At 35.6% G+C, this 18451-nt stretch overlaps 3 protein-coding genes across 3 annotated transcripts; all 3 read right to left on the bottom strand.

The window, feature by feature from the left end:
- Positions 1-34: 34 nt before the first annotated feature.
- Positions 35-3282, bottom strand: tysnd1 (trypsin like peroxisomal matrix peptidase 1). The gene is made up of 4 exons (XM_056242874.1): positions 2178-3282; positions 1905-2035; positions 631-816; positions 35-321 (listed from the first exon to the last, which is right to left on the bottom strand). Exons 1-4 carry the CDS (start codon positions 3233-3235, stop codon positions 119-121), a joined length of 1578 nt encoding a protein of 525 aa, XP_056098849.1. The 5' UTR covers positions 3236-3282; the 3' UTR covers positions 35-118.
- Positions 3283-6023: 2741 nt separating this feature from the next.
- sar1ab (secretion associated, Ras related GTPase 1Ab) lies at positions 6024-11321 on the bottom strand. The gene is made up of 7 exons (XM_056242890.1): positions 11211-11321; positions 10384-10457; positions 10177-10296; positions 8372-8437; positions 8061-8164; positions 7094-7225; positions 6024-6970 (listed from the first exon to the last, which is right to left on the bottom strand). The coding sequence occupies exons 2-7, from the start codon at positions 10439-10441 to the stop codon at positions 6854-6856; spliced, it is 597 nt and encodes a 198-aa protein (XP_056098865.1). The 5' UTR covers positions 10442-10457; positions 11211-11321; the 3' UTR covers positions 6024-6853.
- Positions 11322-11939: 618 nt separating this feature from the next.
- ppa1b (inorganic pyrophosphatase 1b) lies at positions 11940-17975 on the bottom strand. The gene is made up of 11 exons (XM_056242891.1): positions 17879-17975; positions 16398-16462; positions 15989-16042; positions 15590-15709; positions 15176-15262; positions 14920-15046; positions 14707-14834; positions 14528-14613; positions 14220-14295; positions 14030-14069; positions 11940-12290 (listed from the first exon to the last, which is right to left on the bottom strand). Exons 1-11 carry the CDS (start codon positions 17937-17939, stop codon positions 12259-12261), a joined length of 876 nt encoding a protein of 291 aa, XP_056098866.1. The 5' UTR covers positions 17940-17975; the 3' UTR covers positions 11940-12258.
- Between the last annotated feature and the right edge of the window lie 476 nt (positions 17976-18451).

The raw sequence follows: 18451 nt of genomic DNA, 5'->3' as shown, positions 1-18451 counted from the left end.
GTTTGACATATTATCAATTTTTTTTAAATTTTCCAATTTTCAGCAACTTTACAACACACAAAGGTTAATTTTACTAGTGATTCTCAAGAATCTTGTACATTTGCAAAATTCTGACTGATCAAAGCTTGCTTTGAATGCTCTGTAGTCTCCATATCTTTCTGACATCATCCTCCGCACTGTCCAAGACCTTAAAAACAGCAGCATCTCCAGTTTGATCAAAACGTCTCAGCAGAGGTTCCAGAACGCTCACTGGGATGCTGAAGTTCAGGTGGGGATACGTCACTTTCGCTGTGAAGTCTCTTGTGTTGCTGGACACGATACCTAATATTTAGAGGTGTACGATAAAATAAAACAAATGAGATTTAATCCGCCTGTGAAAGCTTGATTTAGTCATACAGTGTCACGGTCAGCAGATGAAGAGCTGGAATGCTCTGCCTCTGACTTTAGGGTGAAAAAAAAGAAAGAAGCTTAATTGGTCCTATGCTGCCCCCTTCTGGTTAGAGAAAGAATAGTATATTTCATATATCTCCACTGAAGACTGGATTTCTTCTGAACAACAACTGGTTGATGTATTGACATTTTCCATGAATTCCTAACTATTTAAAATTATATGTATGATATTAGTATTACCTAACAATTCCCCAGTGGCAGACCGAACCACAGCGCCACCACTGGCTCCAGACTGCACTGCGCATGTCGTCTGCAGCATCACAGGCTGTGACTGATGGGTGATGACTCTGGATAAGATCCCTGAGGTCAACGAGGGGCCACAGCGGCTCCCTAAAGCTCCATAACCCACGACAACTACGTCCTCACCTAAATAAACACAGAACATGAAAATGTCGGGTGCTGCACTGGGACAAAGTATGCAAATGTAAACAATGTTTTTGTTATAGTAGCTGTTATAAGATACAACAAATGTATATTAATAATACTATAAACTTAATTGTATTATTATATTTATAATACATTTAAATGTATTTTACATATGAGGACGACAAATTTATCTCAAACAATTTGAGATTTGAATTCATCTCTGTCATTTTAGTTCACCATGCATTGATACATCATAATTATAACAAAAAGGCGTAATTTGTCACAATTTTGACTGTTTATGTAAAAATTGTAATGGTAACACTTTACAATAAGGTTTCATTAGTTAATGTATTAACTAAAATGAACTAACAATGAACAAAACGTGTTACAGTATTTATTAATCTTTGTTAATAAAAAATATATTCGTTCATTGTTTGATCATGTTGGCTCACAGTGCATTAACTAATGTTAACAAACACAACTTTTGATTTTAATAATGTATTAGTAAATGTTGAAATTAACATTCATTTAGATTAATAAATACTGTAGAAGTATTGCTCATTCTTAATTCATCTTAACTAAAGTAGTTAACTAATGTTAATAATGAAATCTTATTGTAAAGTGTTACCATTGTTATTATGCCATACGTTATACTTTTTATGTCAAGTTCAATGTTTTATCTCTTGTATTCCACATGTATGTCACTTATGACTTAGTATGTCATGATTATGATTATCAAAGCATGATTTTTTTCTTGTGTGGTGGAAATTGGCTTCCAAAGTTATGATTGTTGTTGCATGAAAAAGACTGATTAAATATAAAATGAACTTATAGTGTCAAATTTCACATTGATTGTTTTTGTATGTAAAATACTGGGGTTAAATATAAAATATACATGTAGTGTCAAATGTCACATTGATACAAAACCCTGTATAGCCTATTTGATTATGAAGTTATTACATGTATAAACCAAGCTGGAGGAACGTGTTTTTTCTTACGTTGTTGGCATCCACAGAAATTAAAAACAAATAAAGAAAACAATTTTGGCTAAATATGATTTTCAATAAAACAGGTATGCACAGCGTTACCTGGGTGAAAGTATGTGGTAAACTGCGGTTTTACTGAGTCAGTGAGGGATTCCTGAAGCTCCACTAGAGCGATATCATAGGGAGATGATGTTGCTGATGAATACAACACCTTACCACTTACTGCATGAAATCTGAGGTGGAAAGTAAATCACTTGGTGATTACAAATATAACAATACCAATAACGTGTAGCTTATTTAACAAAGGTCAACAAACAAAATGTCACTTCTTTAGGCCTCGTAACAATGAATATGCATGAATTCTAAGGCCATTACCTTCCTCCAAAGTTGACTCTGACTGTAAGAACAGACTTTTCATTCACCACATGTCTGCAGGTCAGAACCAGATTCTGGTTCAGCAGAACACCAGAACCCCACAGCAGGCCGGTCTCAATCAGTGCCACTCCAGGGTAAAATTCAGAACCTGACCGCCGTGTTGCAGCTTGAATAGCTTGAATAGAGCCGGTTGTTAACTGTGATGACTTTTCTATCAGCGACTCCTGCATGGCACCAGCCTGTATGATGTTTTTCAGAATGAGGTGAACAGAGCACACAAGTGTCAGTCCAATCCATTCATCGGATTTCCAGCACAGTGGTGAAACGATCAAACCCATGAGGTAAGATATGCCTCCTTTGCTAATAAACACACCGCCTCCTTCGGTGCCAGGCAAGCAGCGGGCATCGGTCAGGATCAGTGCATTCTCCTCTCCTGCCAGATTACTAACTATACCTTTACTAATTGAGTTCATAAAGAGGTCTGGACAGAGACCACCAAATGGAGACCCACATGCGATTACATGACATCCCTTTTTAAGAGTGCCACTCTTCACCCATGGAATAATTTCTTTACAGGTGCATGTGGACGAACTGGGCACTTTTAGGAGTGCAAACCATGTTAAAAATCTGGAGTCTTCAAGGACTTCTTTATCTAAACTACCGCTATAAAAGCCCCAATTTTCAGCCCCCTTGAAGATTTTGTTAAATGCATCTTGAAACTCCACGCAATTGATCATCATTAACAATTGGGCTTCTTGACGGCTCGTGTTGCGTCTCTCGATTGCACACGATTGGTTGGCGCAAAAGTGAATGTAATCTACATACACTTTTGTCTCTTTAGTGAAACTTTCACTATGCAATATCTTCGTGTCTTTCTTCGTGGATTGTCTATCAGTTATAAAGCGTGAAAACATCATGCCACTACAGACTACAATTCCAGACTGGTAATTTAGAAATACTCCACTACAGCTCATTGCTTCATTCTGAGATCCAGATGTGAGGTCGAGGGGCGTCTCGGATACTGTGACAACACAACATGCCTCTTCCACAGTCTTCATTTTTAAAAGCTAGATATTTAAAACAATATTAAACTGCCACAGTAAAATAGGTCAGACTGAGTTTTATGCTAATAGTAGATGGGTTTTTGCATCTTACAATGAGTTCAAGATACAAATGACAACCACGGTGCTGGCAGTTAGATTACAAAAAAAAACACATTCTAAACAAACACAGTTTGCAACAAAAGCAACTGGTTATTGTTGCAAAGTTAAAGTCTAGGAGGCTGATAAAGTAATAATGGTTATATTAGCTTATCGCCGACTTGATATTGTTGCATGAGCTCTCCATCTGCAGCGCTTCCTGGTATGGTTCATTGTGATCACGTCGTCGATAGCGTGCCCTCCTATTGGTTCATCCACGTCCGACTCTTTCGAACAACTCGTTTCATAGAACCGGTTCAGTGATTCTTTTACGTCGTCGTGACCGAAAGAGACGTTTCTAGCGTCAAGCCCAGGTCAAGCCCCTATGGTCAAGCCATTCGAGAATAAATCGTTCATTCCGACCTGTGAACCGGTTTAACCCGTTATTTTTGTATTATTATAATTATATAATGTATAATATATGATGCATCAAAGACTAAACAGAAAAGACAGGACAGATAGAACCTCTAGTCTAGCCTATGAATTAAATTACATCAAATCTTAATGTAAAGTTTCACAAACAAAAAGATAACATTATAAACATATAAAGAGGAAAACATTATGCATCAGTGGAATTACCAAAACAATTATCAGAATATTTCAAGAATCTGTCACTTTTCTTGATTTTAATCAAACTAAGAGATTTAAGAAATGTGTCGATTTCAATTAAGAAATGTGAGAAAGTAGGCTTTGAGTTAGAGAATTTTTGCTTATGAATAAAAAATATTCCAAACAAAACAAACAAAAAATGAACAATGTCATTCATTGGGGTACCTGTATAGTAACGGATTATATATTTTAACTGAAAGGATTTGGAAGAATTAAGGTGCTTATATAAACTATAAACTCCAAATGTTTTGAGTTTTTTAACATTGAAAAAATTAATAGATCAGTGTCAAGAACTGTCAACATCCATATATTTTGCCACAGTGTCATTAACATGATATATTTTTTGTAACATCTTAAAATGAACTTCTTTAGTCTATTTGAGAATCCTTATGAGGTAACAGCCAGGCTTCTTTCCAGTCTATACGCTCAATAAGAGATGCCCAGTAAAATTTGCCTTTAGAAACATTATATTTTTTTATTCTGAAGAATTTGTCGTATATGCTATTAATTTTTTTGTTAAATATACTGATTCCATCTAAGATCAAAACAGGTTATTTGGTGTCATTCCTACTAAAACTTAAATGCCATTTTCAGAGGTGCACAGTAAAGTACATTTACTTGAGAGTGCTGTACTAAAGTACACTTTTGAGTATCTGTACTTACTAAATATTTTTCTCTGGAAACATTTTACTTTAACTTCACTACATTTGAAAGACAAATATCGTACGTTTTACTCCACTACAATTCTGTCAAGGTACTTGAGTAGAAAGTAATGTCAGCCAGGAGATGATTTTGGTTGCAGGAGTTGCATTTTGGTTGGAAATGGGTTGACGTCAGAACCCGACTGATGTTGGATTCTGACATTTTGTCATTGCTTTGGAGCATGTTTATAGATAACAGTAAGGCTAACGCATTCATACTAAAAGCCAAAAAACTTTTCATAGAGACTTTAAATAGGGCACTATTTGAGGGAACAGCCATTTCGGTGTCCGAAACCATTGTGGATGTAACTGAGTGCACTCATTCAATCTCACATTCAATCCCACTACTGGAAATGTGTTCTAGAAATAAATTTGATATTGATGAGGGTATAGGGGCGATTTCGGACACAACCAATATCTGATTAACGTGAATATTACTACTAGTCTTCTCGACTAGATGCCATCCTTTTTTCTTTTTTTTTTTTACCTTGTAGGATGTTACAATGGGCCGGGGTCCCTGTCTTTAAAGGTGGACAGTAACAAAGTATATTCAGTTGAGTACTGTACTTAAGAACACTTTTGAGTATTTGTACTTAACTTGAGTATTCTTTTTTTTCTGGAAACTTTTTACTTTGACCACATTTGAAAGACAAATATCGTACTTTTTACTCTACTACATTTCTGTCAAGGTCCTTGAGTAGTAGTAACGTCAGTCAGGGGATGATTTTTTTTTTTCATCTCTAAAACGTGATTTTAGAATTTTTCCAGGTGACAAACAGCCTATCAGTAATCACTCTTTTAGGGTCACTTGTCGTGAAGTTCAGCCATCATATTTTTGAACACTAATCAACACACTGGTGGCAAAATGGACCAGTAGTATCTGTACTTTCACTCAAGTAAGGAAGTTGTGTACTTTGTCCTCCTTTACAAGTTGAGTTAGACAGAAAGTTTCGTTGACGAATTTGTTGAGTTTACATTACGGATGTTTGTGTGCATTCTGAGGCTCACTTATCCCACGCAACAAAGGTATAGATTCAGTATTGCTAAATAGCTTTTTTGATTTGACTCGACTAGGATGTAAATGTTTTATTCTTTAAAATGTTTATTCAAATTGCTTTCTACGATTTATACATATCTATATGTTTTTTGGAAAAGAGCAAAGTACAAATGGAAAATTCTAAATATTTTATTTGTGTTGCCTACTTCACTGCATAAATGTTACAAGGTGATACAAGTGGCACACACATAATTAGCCCAAAATCCCTAAAATCCCAATCCTTTCACATAAGCCTACTTACAAATAGGGGTAAATGTGACCTAGTAATATGACAGATTTTTCTATTGCTCAGGCAAGAACTAAAAAAGCCTATGTACTCTCATGCCATAACTGCAAATAAAGCACAGCTGACAGTCAAAAAGTACTCATTGCACAATTATTCAGGTAGTTTAGTGTTGAAACAGGCTAATGTAGAAACACCACTGAAAATGAAGAGTAATTCATCAGCACGTATCAAAATACTACATACAAATCAAACCTTTATATAAATATGTCATTGTAAATATCTGCCAAATTTGATAAGCAAGCATACATTGGCAGTCCACACCTTCAGAAGTATTTCCTTTGAACAGGTGGGGAATACAGCACTAGGAAAAGCCACCAGCATTTAAGGCACTGAGGTAATGCAATATGAAAACAAAAACACTGATTCTGTATCATCTACTGAACGTGACATCAGAAATTCACAGCACAAGTAATATTCACCTGATTAGAAGTGATTCAAATGTACAGTTATGTTTAACTTTTTGGCAGGGTATAAAACTGACACCCGTGTAAAAAAATGTGTTTTGTTACAGGATGCCAATCCTTAAAATAACCCAGCTCAGTCAACTGTTTAAGGATGCTGTATCTTTAACCCTTTTAGAAAAGTAAACAGCATACATTATGTCTTTAAGAAATAAAAGTGTAAGTAATTGCTACTGTAGCTTATTATTAAATGCATATCTCAGATACTGATCTGACCTATCGCCACACTAGATTTCATAGGCTCAGATAATATTTATATATACTGTGTATAACACCCCTGGTTACCTAGTTTCATTACAAGATAAATAATCAATTAATAAATAAGGATACACGAGTTATGAATTAATAACCACATTAAATATGTTAATCAATATACTGAGATAGCCATCGAAAACCTTCACCATATCCTTGTCTCTTCAACACACTGCACATAAAGACTTCCATTGGCCTCAGGTTGAGTTCTTTCAGTGATGCATTCCCCTGTGTGGACACAAAGACAAAATAAGACCTTGTATTCCTTCAGAAAACGTTAAACATTTTATTGCATATTACATACCAAACTGTGCAACGTCATGTTTTAAATACATTCCCTCATTGACCTACCTTTCCAGTGGTGTGTCCATAAAGACCAAACATTCCTCTCAGCCCATCCTCACTAATTGCTTCTGGCCGGTCAATTTTATTCCCCAAAATAAGGATTGGCACATTGGAGATGGTTTCATCGGTTAAGAGGGCCTATGATATAAAGAGCAATCATTATTATTCAAATATATGGCTGTTTTGATTGGTGGAATAGGGAATAAATTTAAATAAGCGCATTGAAGTCAGTGCTGTGTCACTCCTTTTGATGTGTTCAAGGTTAAACTTGATATGTAACAATGGCCCTGTTTACACCTGGTATTAAGACGCGTTTTGGTCGATCGGAAAAGTGGGTGGCGCTAAATCAAGGTGTAAACGGGGTCTAAAACATTTTGAGCTTGTCCACTTTCGACCACTTCCAGAGGTAGTGATTTGCTTTCATAATGTAAAAGCTGTGGTCGAATGTCTTCGAATGTGCCTAATGACTTAATGGGTAAACATTATGGGAAGTGCGGTAGCGACAGACGGGATTTAAACTTGGTCGGCTGGAGACCCCAATTTGGTTTGAAAAACGTACCGAGCAGAATGTTCTCTCACCATCCCTGATTTCTAACACTCACTCACGGCGTTCGGCGCGGTCTTGCAGCTGTCAGAGCAGAAACGAAAGCTGCTGCTTTCTGTATGTTTTTTTGTCATATCCTTTCACATTCATATGTAAATTGCATGCTCTTATTTCGTCCATTAGATCGAAAGATCTGAAAAGGGCCATACATTTACCCGCTCATAGACCCTTCCCTCAAAGGAATCAGGACAGAAGTGGTTGAAAGTGAACAGAAGAGACGGATTAAAACACGAGGTGTAAACAAGAATGTGCCTCCCTCGTCTACTTGGGATCCGGTAGACCAAAACACACCCTAAATGTAAACAGGGCCTATCTTGTCTTAACGAAACCCTTGATTATATAGATATAAAAAAGGAAAAGTAGACTTACATCTAACTCAATTTTGGCTTCTAGTAGTCGTTCGTGGTCAGCACAGTCAACAAGATACACTATCCCATTTATTGCTGGAAGATAATTCTTCCAAACTCTTCTTGCTGAGAATTAAGAATAGACAAGATCCATTTGCATCATGTCTGGTTCTTCTAAAATTTCTAATATATATATATATATATATATATATACACCGGTATATATATTATTTTGTTTTAGAAATCTACTTTTGTCTAATTATAGCATACATTTTAACTCTTAAATTTAAACTCCAGATTTATTAATCATGTATTATTAAATTCTATATTTACCTTGAGCATGACCACCCAGGTCAAATGTTGTGAAAGTCATCCCAGCAATAGACAGTTCCTCAGATGCTATAGCAGATAGGACAAGATACAGTGATGCACAATGTTTGCTCCAACAAATGTAGAATTTAGCTTGTAAGAATAAGAAATCCTGTTTTTTTTTTCACTCAGAATTGGTGTAAACTGCTGTCCCACAAACAAAAAACACATTTAAAAACAATTTAAGTATTCAAATTTTAGATGTTTACAAAGACCCTTCTATTACCTATTGAATCCCACAATAATATTTAAAATATCAGTAAGCTTAATAAATATAAAATCATAATTTATTGGGTACTTTCAATTGGGAGGGGGCTGTCCCGAACCCTTATCCCTAAATTTCAACTTGTGAAAATGATATTGAAATGTTTTTTTGTTTTTTGTTTTATTGTTGTTTTTAAAAATATCTTTTAAAACGTGAAGTTAAAAAACCATTTATTTTATATTTTATTTTTAAATTGTGAAGCTTTATGTAAAAAAAATGTGTCCCGCATTTTCATGTCACTACCGAAACAGTGTGTGTTTTAGTCCATTGGCTGAGACTGATTTTAACCACACCCCAACATTTTTGATCAGGAAATATTCCTGTGTCCCTCTCTCTCATAGCCTCTCTTTCATTGTAGATAGGTACCATCATGTTGAGGGAAACGTGTTCAAAAATCTGAAAATCTGTGTGTAACTTTAAGGAACGTCACTACCAAACACCTTTTTCTGTAATTAAGCAAACTTTTTTGGGTGTTATTCCATAAAATTTTGTGTGTACAACTGTTCAGAACTGTGCTAGGTAACCTTGTGCTGGTTATCATCTTTGAGTTAGGGTCAAAAGTATCTCAAATTTGTCACTACCAAAACATGTGGTGAAGTTTCGATTGTGACATCATGTTTTTTTTAATGTTTTTCAATAAAATGTAGTTTTTGTGTGTGTACAACTTTTCAGAACTGTGCTAGTTCATGTGCTGATTGGCATCTTTCCAAGTCAAAAGTATCTAAAATTGTCCCTACCGAAACAGTCATAACCGAAACATGTCATCAGTGTTTTGGTAGTGACAAAAGGGAACACATAATCATTTATTTGGGGGAAACAGACAAAATTTTAGTACAGTTATGCAAATCATTAGTATCTTAGTATGTTTTAGTAGTGTTTTAGTATGCGAGTTAAAATTCTGTAAAGTGATGTGTTCGCTACCAAAACATTACTGTCATAGCAAATGTGCCGTCACGACCGAAACATGTTTTGTCTAAAATAAAGTATTGAATTATCAACTAAGATGTTATTATAGTGTTAGTGTAATGAATCCTTAACTTTGAAATCAGTATGATTAACTTAATGCCTTTTACAAAGAAAGATTGGATTCAAAATACAACAATTCTTATAAATTACACTTGAAATATTGTTAAAATTGTTATTGTTATTGATTTACCTGTGAAAACTTATTTTTTAAATAGCAAAAAATATATTTACAAGGTAGATATTAATAGGCCAATATAAGCCTTCTTATTAAATTATTTATTATTGTGTTTCGGTAGTGACAAATTTGGGGAGAGGAAAAATATTCCAAAACTTTCTGAAAATACAATATGATAATTAACTGCACAATTATTAGAAATGTGTACCTTGGATATTATACAATTTGCATACTTACAATATTTGTGAAAAAAATAAAAAAAATTTGCCAAGACGTTTCAAACTCCCACTTTGAACCAATTCTGTAGAATGGCCCATACACCTCGTATTAAAACAGTAAAATATGTGGCACTTTACTACTTACTAGGGTGAAGTGTTGGAACATGCTGCCCAAGTCGATCATCTTTAAGCATGTGCAATAATGTTGTTTTTCCGGCATTGTCTAATCCAAGAAAAACTAATTTCCCCGACTTTTTATAGAGTCCTACAAGGAAATATGAGTATGAAAACAAAAAAACAGTTACATGATGATTTGTGCTCATCTGTATTTCAATATCTGCGGATACTTTACCTAATAATTGTAACACACTGTTGAATCCTCTGTACAGCCAATCAAATATGAAAGACATTTTCGTGGCCTGCTCCCTGGAATGAAATAGCAACAGAATGAGAGATTTGTCCCAATGGAGTACTGCAAGATCCAAGACTTTTCAATGGGCTCTGCTAACTCCAAAATAAGCTCTTTACCTAAATCTACTGCAAGCATGTGAAAAACAACCGGTAGTTACAAAATGGCCCAAGTTAACATTTTGCCTTCAAGAAAGCATTTAAGAAAAGAGACATAAACCCCCTCATAGCTAATAACCAATATCCCGCACACTGCACACAACATGAGCAAGAAACTATTTCTAGTGTGAGACCTTGTCACTTGACGCCATGGATATAGCACACAGACATAGCTGTCACTCAAATGACAGCAACTAGCGCTCAACTCCAAGACCATTTATATACATTAATAATGTTGTTATTTAAGTTAAATACATATGCAACCGCATATTATTGTTCCCTAACTGTAACCATCGCAGTATACACAGCCCAAATGTTTAGCGCGCGTTTTCTAGAAACTCGTCAAAACAGTGGAGGCGCTTTAAAACACACTGAAAACAACAGCCAGCAAGGTAGATGCTGGTTGAATGAGCAAAACAGAGCATTGTGAAGGTAAACATGCTCAGGATGACGTTATAAATAAAATCTTAAAACCTGGCTTTTGGTGTTGAAATGTGTCTATTAAACATCCAGTGACAAATATTTTAACAGTTGCGTCGTTTGTAATGTTGCGTCATTTGTAAATAACACATAAGACAATGCGTTTCACTAGGGAAACATTCGTGCCAGTACCTGAAAGTGTCCGCTTGTAGACCAGTCAGTCCGGTCTATGTTCTTCTGCTCAACAGCCCGAATTTGACGTTTAACCGGAACTGCGTAGCTGCATAGGGTGGTCTCAGATCGATTGTAGGTTAATGCGTTGTCATCTGCTTGCTAAATTTTGACTGACCTACTGCAGCTGTGGCTGTGTGGTCTGACAGCTAAGGTTTATATTAAAAGTTTGGGGTTGGTAAGAAATTTTCAGTAAAAAAAAAAAAAAGTCTCCTATGCTCACTAGTACTGCATTGATCAAAAATACAGTAAAAACAGTTAAATTGTGATTACAATTTAAAATAACAAACATAAGATTGTAATATATCCAGTCACCATTGACTTTCACTGTATGGAAGAAAAATAATAATTCTGCAATGAGAGTGAATGATGACCGAGGCTGTCAGCCCCTAATATTTTGACTAACATCTGTTGTTGCACAGAACAAAAGTCATATGGATTTGGAACAACATGAGTGAGTTGACAGAAGTTTCACTTTTGGGTGAACTATCCCTTTAAAAGTGATGCGTTTTGGATGTAGGTGCTCTAAAGGACCAGCATTTTGCCCACACCGGCATTATGGATCCTTAAACATCAGCTCACTCTTATTCGTGACCATTATATTTAAATATTGCAATTATTATTGTTAAAATTGAATTTATGTAAAGGCAATCTAATACAGAACAAACTCCATTAACAAAGAAGCAGAAGTGTCATATGAGAAAAGGTTTATTAAGCATTTGTTCAACAGCATACAGTACCTGAGTTTGACCAGACTGTTTAGTATCTTTAGAGTGTTTAGTATCTCTAACTTTAGTATCTGTTACACAGAATATCTAACCATTATCAAGATTAACATAACTTAGCAAGTCATTGGTTAGCTCCTTTAACTGTTCATTTGAGATTCAGTCTCCAGATAAGGTGTTATGTGCTTATGTTTTCTTTTAATATCCATTATTCTAAAGTAAACTGAAACTGACATACAAATTCTAAACATGATCAGACTGGTCCATTTACAGTGTTCTGTTCTTTAGTTCTTCGCATAATAGAACCACTTGTCAACTGAAAAATAAAACAAAACAATTTATATATGGCATGTCTTAAAAGAAAAACTGTTCAAATTGAATGGATACACAACAGTAAAAAAAAAAAAAAAAAATTATATATATATATATATATATATATATGCAGCTCCTTCTCAAAAAATTAGCATATTGTGATAAAGTTCATTATTTTCCATAATGTAATGATAAAAATTAAACTTTCATATATTTTAGATTCATTGCACACCAACTGAAATATTTTAGGTCTTTTATTGTTTTAATTCTGATGATTTTGGCATACAGCTCATGAAACCCCAAAATTCCTATCTAAAAAAATTAGCATATTTCATCCGACCAATAAAATAAGTGTTTTTAATACAAAAAAAGTCAACCTTCAAATAATTATGTTCAGTTATGCACTCAATACTTGGTCGGGAATCCTTTTGCAGAAATGACTGCTTCAATGCGGCGTGGCATGAAGGCAATCAGCCTGTGGCACTGCTGAGGTGTTATGGAGGCCCAGGATGCTTCGATAGCGGCCTTAAGCTCATCCAGAGTGTTGGGTCTTGCGTCTCTCAACTTTCTCTTCACAATATCCCACAGATTCTCTATGGGGTTCAGGTCAGGAGAGTTGGCAGGCCAATTGAGCACAGTAATACCATGGTCAGTGAACCATTTACCAGTGGTTTTGGCACTGTGAGCAGGTGCCAGGTCGTGCTGAAAAATGAAATCTTCACCTCCATAAAGCTTTTCAGCAGATGGAAGCATGAAGTGCTCCAAAATCTCCTGATAGCTAGCTGCATTGACCCTGCCCTTGATAAAACACAGTGCACCAACACCAGCAGCTGACATGGCACCCCAGACCATCACTGACTGTGGGTACTTGACACTGGACTTCAGGCATTTTGGCATTTCCTTCTCCCCAGTCTTCCTCCAGACTCTGGCACCTTGATTTCCGAATGACATGCAAAACTGAGCAACAGTCCAGTGCTGCTTCTCTGTAGCCCAGGTCAGGCGCTTCTGCCGCTGTTTCTGGTTCAAAAGTGGCTTGACCTGGGGAATGCGGCACCTGTAGACCATTTCCTGCACACGCCTGTGCACGGTGGCTCTGGATGTTTCTCAGGTCCCCCAAGGTCTGGAATCGGTCCTTCTCCACAATCTTCCTCAGGGTCCGGTCACCTTTTCTCATTGTGCAGCGTTTTTTGCCACACTTTTTCCTTCCCACAGACTTCCCACTGAGGTGCCTTGATACAGCACTCTGGGAACAGCCTATTTGTTCAGAAATTTCTTTCTGTCTTACCCTCTTGCTTGAGGGTGTCAATGATGGCCTTCTGGACAGCAGTCTTACCCATGATTGCGGTTTTGAGTAATGAAACAGGCTGGGAGTTTTTAAAAGCCTCAGGAATCTTTTGCAGGTGTTTGGGGTTAATTAGTTGATTCAGATGATTAGGTTAATAGCTCGTTTAGAGACCCTTTTCATGATATGCTAATTTTTTGAGATAGGAATTTTGGGTTTTCATGAGCTGTATGCCAAAATCATCAGTATTAAAACAATAAAAGACCTGAAATATTTCAGTTGGTGTGCAATGAATCTAAAATATATGAAAGTTTAATTTTTATCATTACATTGCGGAAAATAATGGACTATCACAATATGCTAATTTTTTGAGCAGGACCTGTATATATAATATAAAACCAAAATGACAGATTTTTAAGAGATCTGATTTGTCACTGAAAAAAAAAAAAAAAAATTCAAACCTGAGCTTGGAACTGGACTGGTATCTCCACATGGGCATGACTGATGATAGAAAGAAAAATGTGTTTCAAATACCACATTAGTAAATAATTATTTGACATAAGGCGCCACTATAAAAGTAATATATCTAATATATACAATTTATTAAATAGTGAATAGTCCTGCGAATTCAAATAAAAAAATTGTTCATACTCCATTAACAACTGCTTTGGCTTCATCTGCCGAACAGCAGAATGGACTGTCTCCCTCTGAGACACACGTGTTCTTGCTGCACAGTGAAAGAGAAAAAAAAAGCAATGACTTGAGGTGAAAAGAATACAAAGCACAGAAAATTCTCTTTATTTTTATATTACATTTTTTTATTTCAGTTGGAAACCATGTCTACACCTTAATAGGTTATCTGTAGTGATTGTGAATGAAAGCGCAAACAGTCAGAGCTGAAATAAAAAACTATGCAAATGAGCAAACAAATGCAGACTGCTAAAGAAAGATTCCCTTACCAGTTTAGTTCTCCAGCATTGGTTTGTTGTGAGATAAGTGCCTTCCAGAAGCCATGGGTGGTTTTGATTGTCTCAATGGCAAAGTCCTGGAATAAATGTAGCATATTTTTAGTGCTGTAAAGGCTTATGACCAATCACAAATGAAAGCTTGTGTACAGCACTTTTTATGAGCAACATACCTTGTCTTTGAACTCTCCGTTGAATGCAAACTTGTTTTCAGGTTTCCCATCAGGTACCTTGTACCTCCTGAACCAGTCAACTGTGGCCTCAAGGTAACCTGGCTTGAGTCTCCTCACATCACTAATGCCTATATTTCACATCAGATGAATGAAAACAATCACATATCTGCCTCTCTCTTCTGAGTCAACAGGAAAGCAACGAGTGTTATTTACTGTTCAAGTCCTTTGCCTCAGGGTCATCAACGTTGATTGCAATAACTTTCCAGTCAGTTTCACCTTCATCAATCATTGCTAAGACACCCAGGACTTTCACTTTGATAACATCTCCACGATTGCACACCTGCAAAGATCAAGAATTGTGGAGTTTGTTCATCTAATCCAACTTGAACTGCACAACGATAACTTGCTTCATTATAAATATGGCTTAATTTCATTCAATACTTCAAATGACAAACACCAATATCAATACCTTGCTACCAATTTCACAGACATCGATCGGGTCATTGTCACCACAACACCCTGTGTCATTGTCTTTGTGCCCGGGGTCTTCCCAAGTCTGTCAAAAAATATTTAAAGAAAGTTGTTGTAAAATCTACCATTATAAAAAGTGTATCATGGTTTCCACAAATGTATCATGGTTTCCACAAAAATATTAAGCAGCACAACTGTTTTTAACATTGATAATAATAAGAAATGTTTCTTGAGCACCAAATCAGTATATTAGAATGATTTCGGAAGGATCATGTGACCCTGAAGACAGGAGTAATGATGCTGAAAATTCAGCTTCACCATCACAGGAATAAATTACATTTTAAAATATTAAAATTAAAAGGTCTGTTTTATTCTATGTAATGCATGATCAGTGCTGATTTAAAAGGCTTACTTGAGGGATTGCTCCATAATTCCAAATATACCCTTTGTGTGGGAAAACATTGGCCACATAGCGCAAATTGCCCTTCTTCACATCTTGCTTTATGGGGTTCAGAGGGTCTTTTGTAGCAATCTGAAAAGTAAAGCATAATGTTGACTTGCAGAAAATTCATGCAGACACCAACTGGTTGATGATTTTGTCTGAATGTAATACACCACAAATGTAGGTTAAAAGTGTCTTCTTTTCAATACCACTTAATCCTTGTAAATGTATTGTATCCATTAATGTTTTAGGTGTATAAATATATGGCCTTACAAAATATGAGGCCTGTAGCAAAGTCCTCTATTCTATTGTTTTATTGTGTTATATATTGCAAGTGGTGTAGTTTTGTACTGTTACTGTTGCTCATACCTCCATTTTTGCATTTGTCCATCTTGGTACTTCAACAACCACGTGGAAAATGTTCTACAGAGTAAATAAAAAATATTTATTAATAAAAAAATAAGCAAGTAAGTAAAAATTCATATTAACAGTCATATTTCTAAAACGAATACAAAAAAATGTAAAGCCATGAGAATGATTAATCATAAAGTTTGACACACATATCAGACCAGTCCAAAGTATTGAACGATTTTAAATGACACAGGGTAAAGATCATTCCTCTCACAGACTAAGTCCCTTCACCCGATAAAGAGCTGATATACACTGTGCTGTGCTGGATTGTGAAATGACCATACACTGCCAAAGGGCTCCCACAAGAGAGGTGGTTATCAACACTGTGACCCTGACAAGAGAAACTAGGAACATTAAAATTCTGTACCTGAGCTTCATCTGCACACATGGGTATGTCATGAAATGGTGAAATATACTTTCCATCTGAATTCTCTGTTAAAAAAAGAAAGTTATATATGTTACATAATATTTCTATACAAATAAATATTTCAAAAGCAGTTGTGTGCTTCAATTACTTGTACATCTGATCACTTAAAACCTTGCAGAGCAACAGTTTTCCATATTAAGGCACAAATAAAAATAATAATATAACCTAGCTCTTATTCGCCACAATGTCCATCATGAATAACATGTAATGAGTTGAAATCTTTAAACCCTTCCCCAAATCTGCATCGTTTACTTGAGTAGAATGTCCAAACTGCTCTTTTTTTCACTCACACAAAAGTGACCACAGCTGTCAAGCTAGAATTTCATGGCAAGATTTTTAGTAATTATAAAGGTACACCGAAATAGACTCACTTTAAACAGATATAGGCACTGTTATGCAGTACCTTTTGGGTACTGTAACCATTAAAAATGAACATGCCTGCGTGATAATTTAGGAAAATATTTCTACAAAAGGGTAGCCTATACCAGACTTTTTCATAAATATGTTCTGGTCAAGCCCAGGCATTTAAACTTTATTAAATGAGTTTGTTTTATGCATTTTTTAAACAAGACAAGTCGGAACATCAAAGAACTGAAAACAGAGAATTTATCACACCACTGTTCATGGCATGAAAGCAAGAAGCTCAGATATTCTGAACTGGGTATTCTAAAGTCATATGGGGTTGACTTTGAAACTTAAATGAGTAAATTCAATGTGTTAATGATAATGATGTTAATGGTTTTCCCCAGTGTGCATATAATCTGTCAATCATGTTACTTGTCAAGAGAGAGGTGATGATGTCATGCTGCTGATAAGGGTGAGATGAGATGTCTAATGCACAGTTGGCAACTAAAATAAACAAAATTTTGAGGAGACTCATGCAGTATATCTGGTTAATATACTTCATATTTTATTTATCTGAGGTCATTTTAAACAGAGCAGACAATATAACAGGACCAAAAATTATATACCGTGACAATATGATGCAATGACCCTGTATTTGCCCGTCCTTCATTTACACATTTTAAATGGACGTAAGTTAAAAAAGTTGGCGATGTTGCTCTGTTTGGTAATAATACCTAGCTAAATAATACCAGAGCATTCTCTGATAATACTACATTGTCGTCCATTTGGTACTTTCAGTTTTTACTATGTAACCGGTACAACAGGTTTAGTTAATTTGAACTAAGAAGAACTTTAAATAAACCCACAAATAATTAGCCATTAAAATAAAGTTTTTGGGCTGAATATCAATTTAATATCGTAAATTCATCACATTTACTGTCAAGTTTAGGTCATAAATGACGCGAGGAAAAGCGACACGTGGGACTTGCGGCCCAACCCCTTTCATCTTAATTCAATGAACCTCCCAGACCGTACAAACTCATCATCAATCCCTCAAGAACAGAATTCATACTTACTAAAATAGAGCCTATAGCTCAAAGTGTTAGGGTTTCCTCTTTCTTCAACGGAGAAACTCATATTGTGCGCTGTTGTGTATTGATTCCGGTAGGCTGTGTGTTACTGTGTTAAACGGACAGCAGCTCAGCTCAAGGAAACCGCGCATGCGCACTTGCGCAGAGGCTGAATTGCGCATAAGAGCGAAGTCTTTGTACATCTGATTTGTGAATCGGTAATGATGGTCAATGCTAAAAAAATAAAAAAGACCTTGTAAACAAATTGAAGTATCACATTTGTAACAGTAACGTTTAATGTGTTAAAAGAGAGTTTTGTATATTTGCACCTAAAACAGCCAAAGTTCACAGCCTGGTCAAGTTGATGTTCACCTGGTTTAGCTGGTCAGCAAAGTGATCTCCCAATCTAACTCTATTCTTTTTTTATATATATATATATATATATATATATATATATATATATATATATATATATATATATATATATATATATATATATATATATATATATATATATATATATATATATATATATATATTGCCGTTGGCGTTCATGCGATGTGATTCTCCCTTGACGTC

The sequence above is a fragment of the Rhinichthys klamathensis genome, unplaced genomic scaffold, assembly GCF_029890125.1.
Source record: "Rhinichthys klamathensis goyatoka isolate OS25496 unplaced genomic scaffold, OSU_Roscu_1.1 h1tg000764l_1, whole genome shotgun sequence".
Classification (NCBI taxonomy): domain Eukaryota; kingdom Metazoa; phylum Chordata; class Actinopteri; order Cypriniformes; family Leuciscidae; genus Rhinichthys; species Rhinichthys klamathensis.
The sequence above is the reverse complement of the archived record's forward strand: the minus strand, read 5'-3'. Positions and strand labels throughout refer to the sequence as shown.

Excerpts from the sequence above, each read along its gene's own strand:
- tysnd1 (XM_056242874.1), bottom strand. The coding sequence starts at position 3,235 with ATGAAGACTGTGGAAGAGGCATGTTGTGTTGTCACAGTATCCGAGACG. Across the intron at positions 2,036-2,177 it reads AGAGTCAACTTTGGAGGAAG|ATTTCATGCAGTAAGTGGTA; the intron begins GTAATGGCCTTA and ends TTTCCACCTCAG. Across the intron at positions 817-1,904 it reads TACCACATACTTTCACCCAG|GTGAGGACGTAGTTGTCGTG; the intron begins GTAACGCTGTGC and ends GTGTTTATTTAG.
- sar1ab (XM_056242890.1), bottom strand. The coding sequence starts at position 10,441 with ATGTCTTTCATATTTGATTGGCTGTACAGAGGATTCAACAGTGTGTTA. Across the intron at positions 10,297-10,383 it reads CAGTGTGTTACAATTATTAG|GACTCTATAAAAAGTCGGGG; the intron begins GTAAAGTATCCG and ends ATTTCCTTGTAG. Across the intron at positions 8,165-8,371 it reads CCTGGGTGGTCATGCTCAAG|CAAGAAGAGTTTGGAAGAAT; the intron begins GTAAATATAGAA and ends CTTAATTCTCAG.
- ppa1b (XM_056242891.1), bottom strand. The coding sequence starts at position 17,939 with ATGAGTTTCTCCGTTGAAGAAAGAGGAAACCCTAACACTTTGAGCTAT. Across the intron at positions 16,043-16,397 it reads TGTGTGCAGATGAAGCTCAG|AACATTTTCCACGTGGTTGT; the intron begins GTACAGAATTTT and ends TTTACTCTGTAG. Across the intron at positions 14,835-14,919 it reads TGAGGCAAAGGACTTGAACA|GCATTAGTGATGTGAGGAGA; the intron begins GTAAATAACACT and ends TGTGAAATATAG.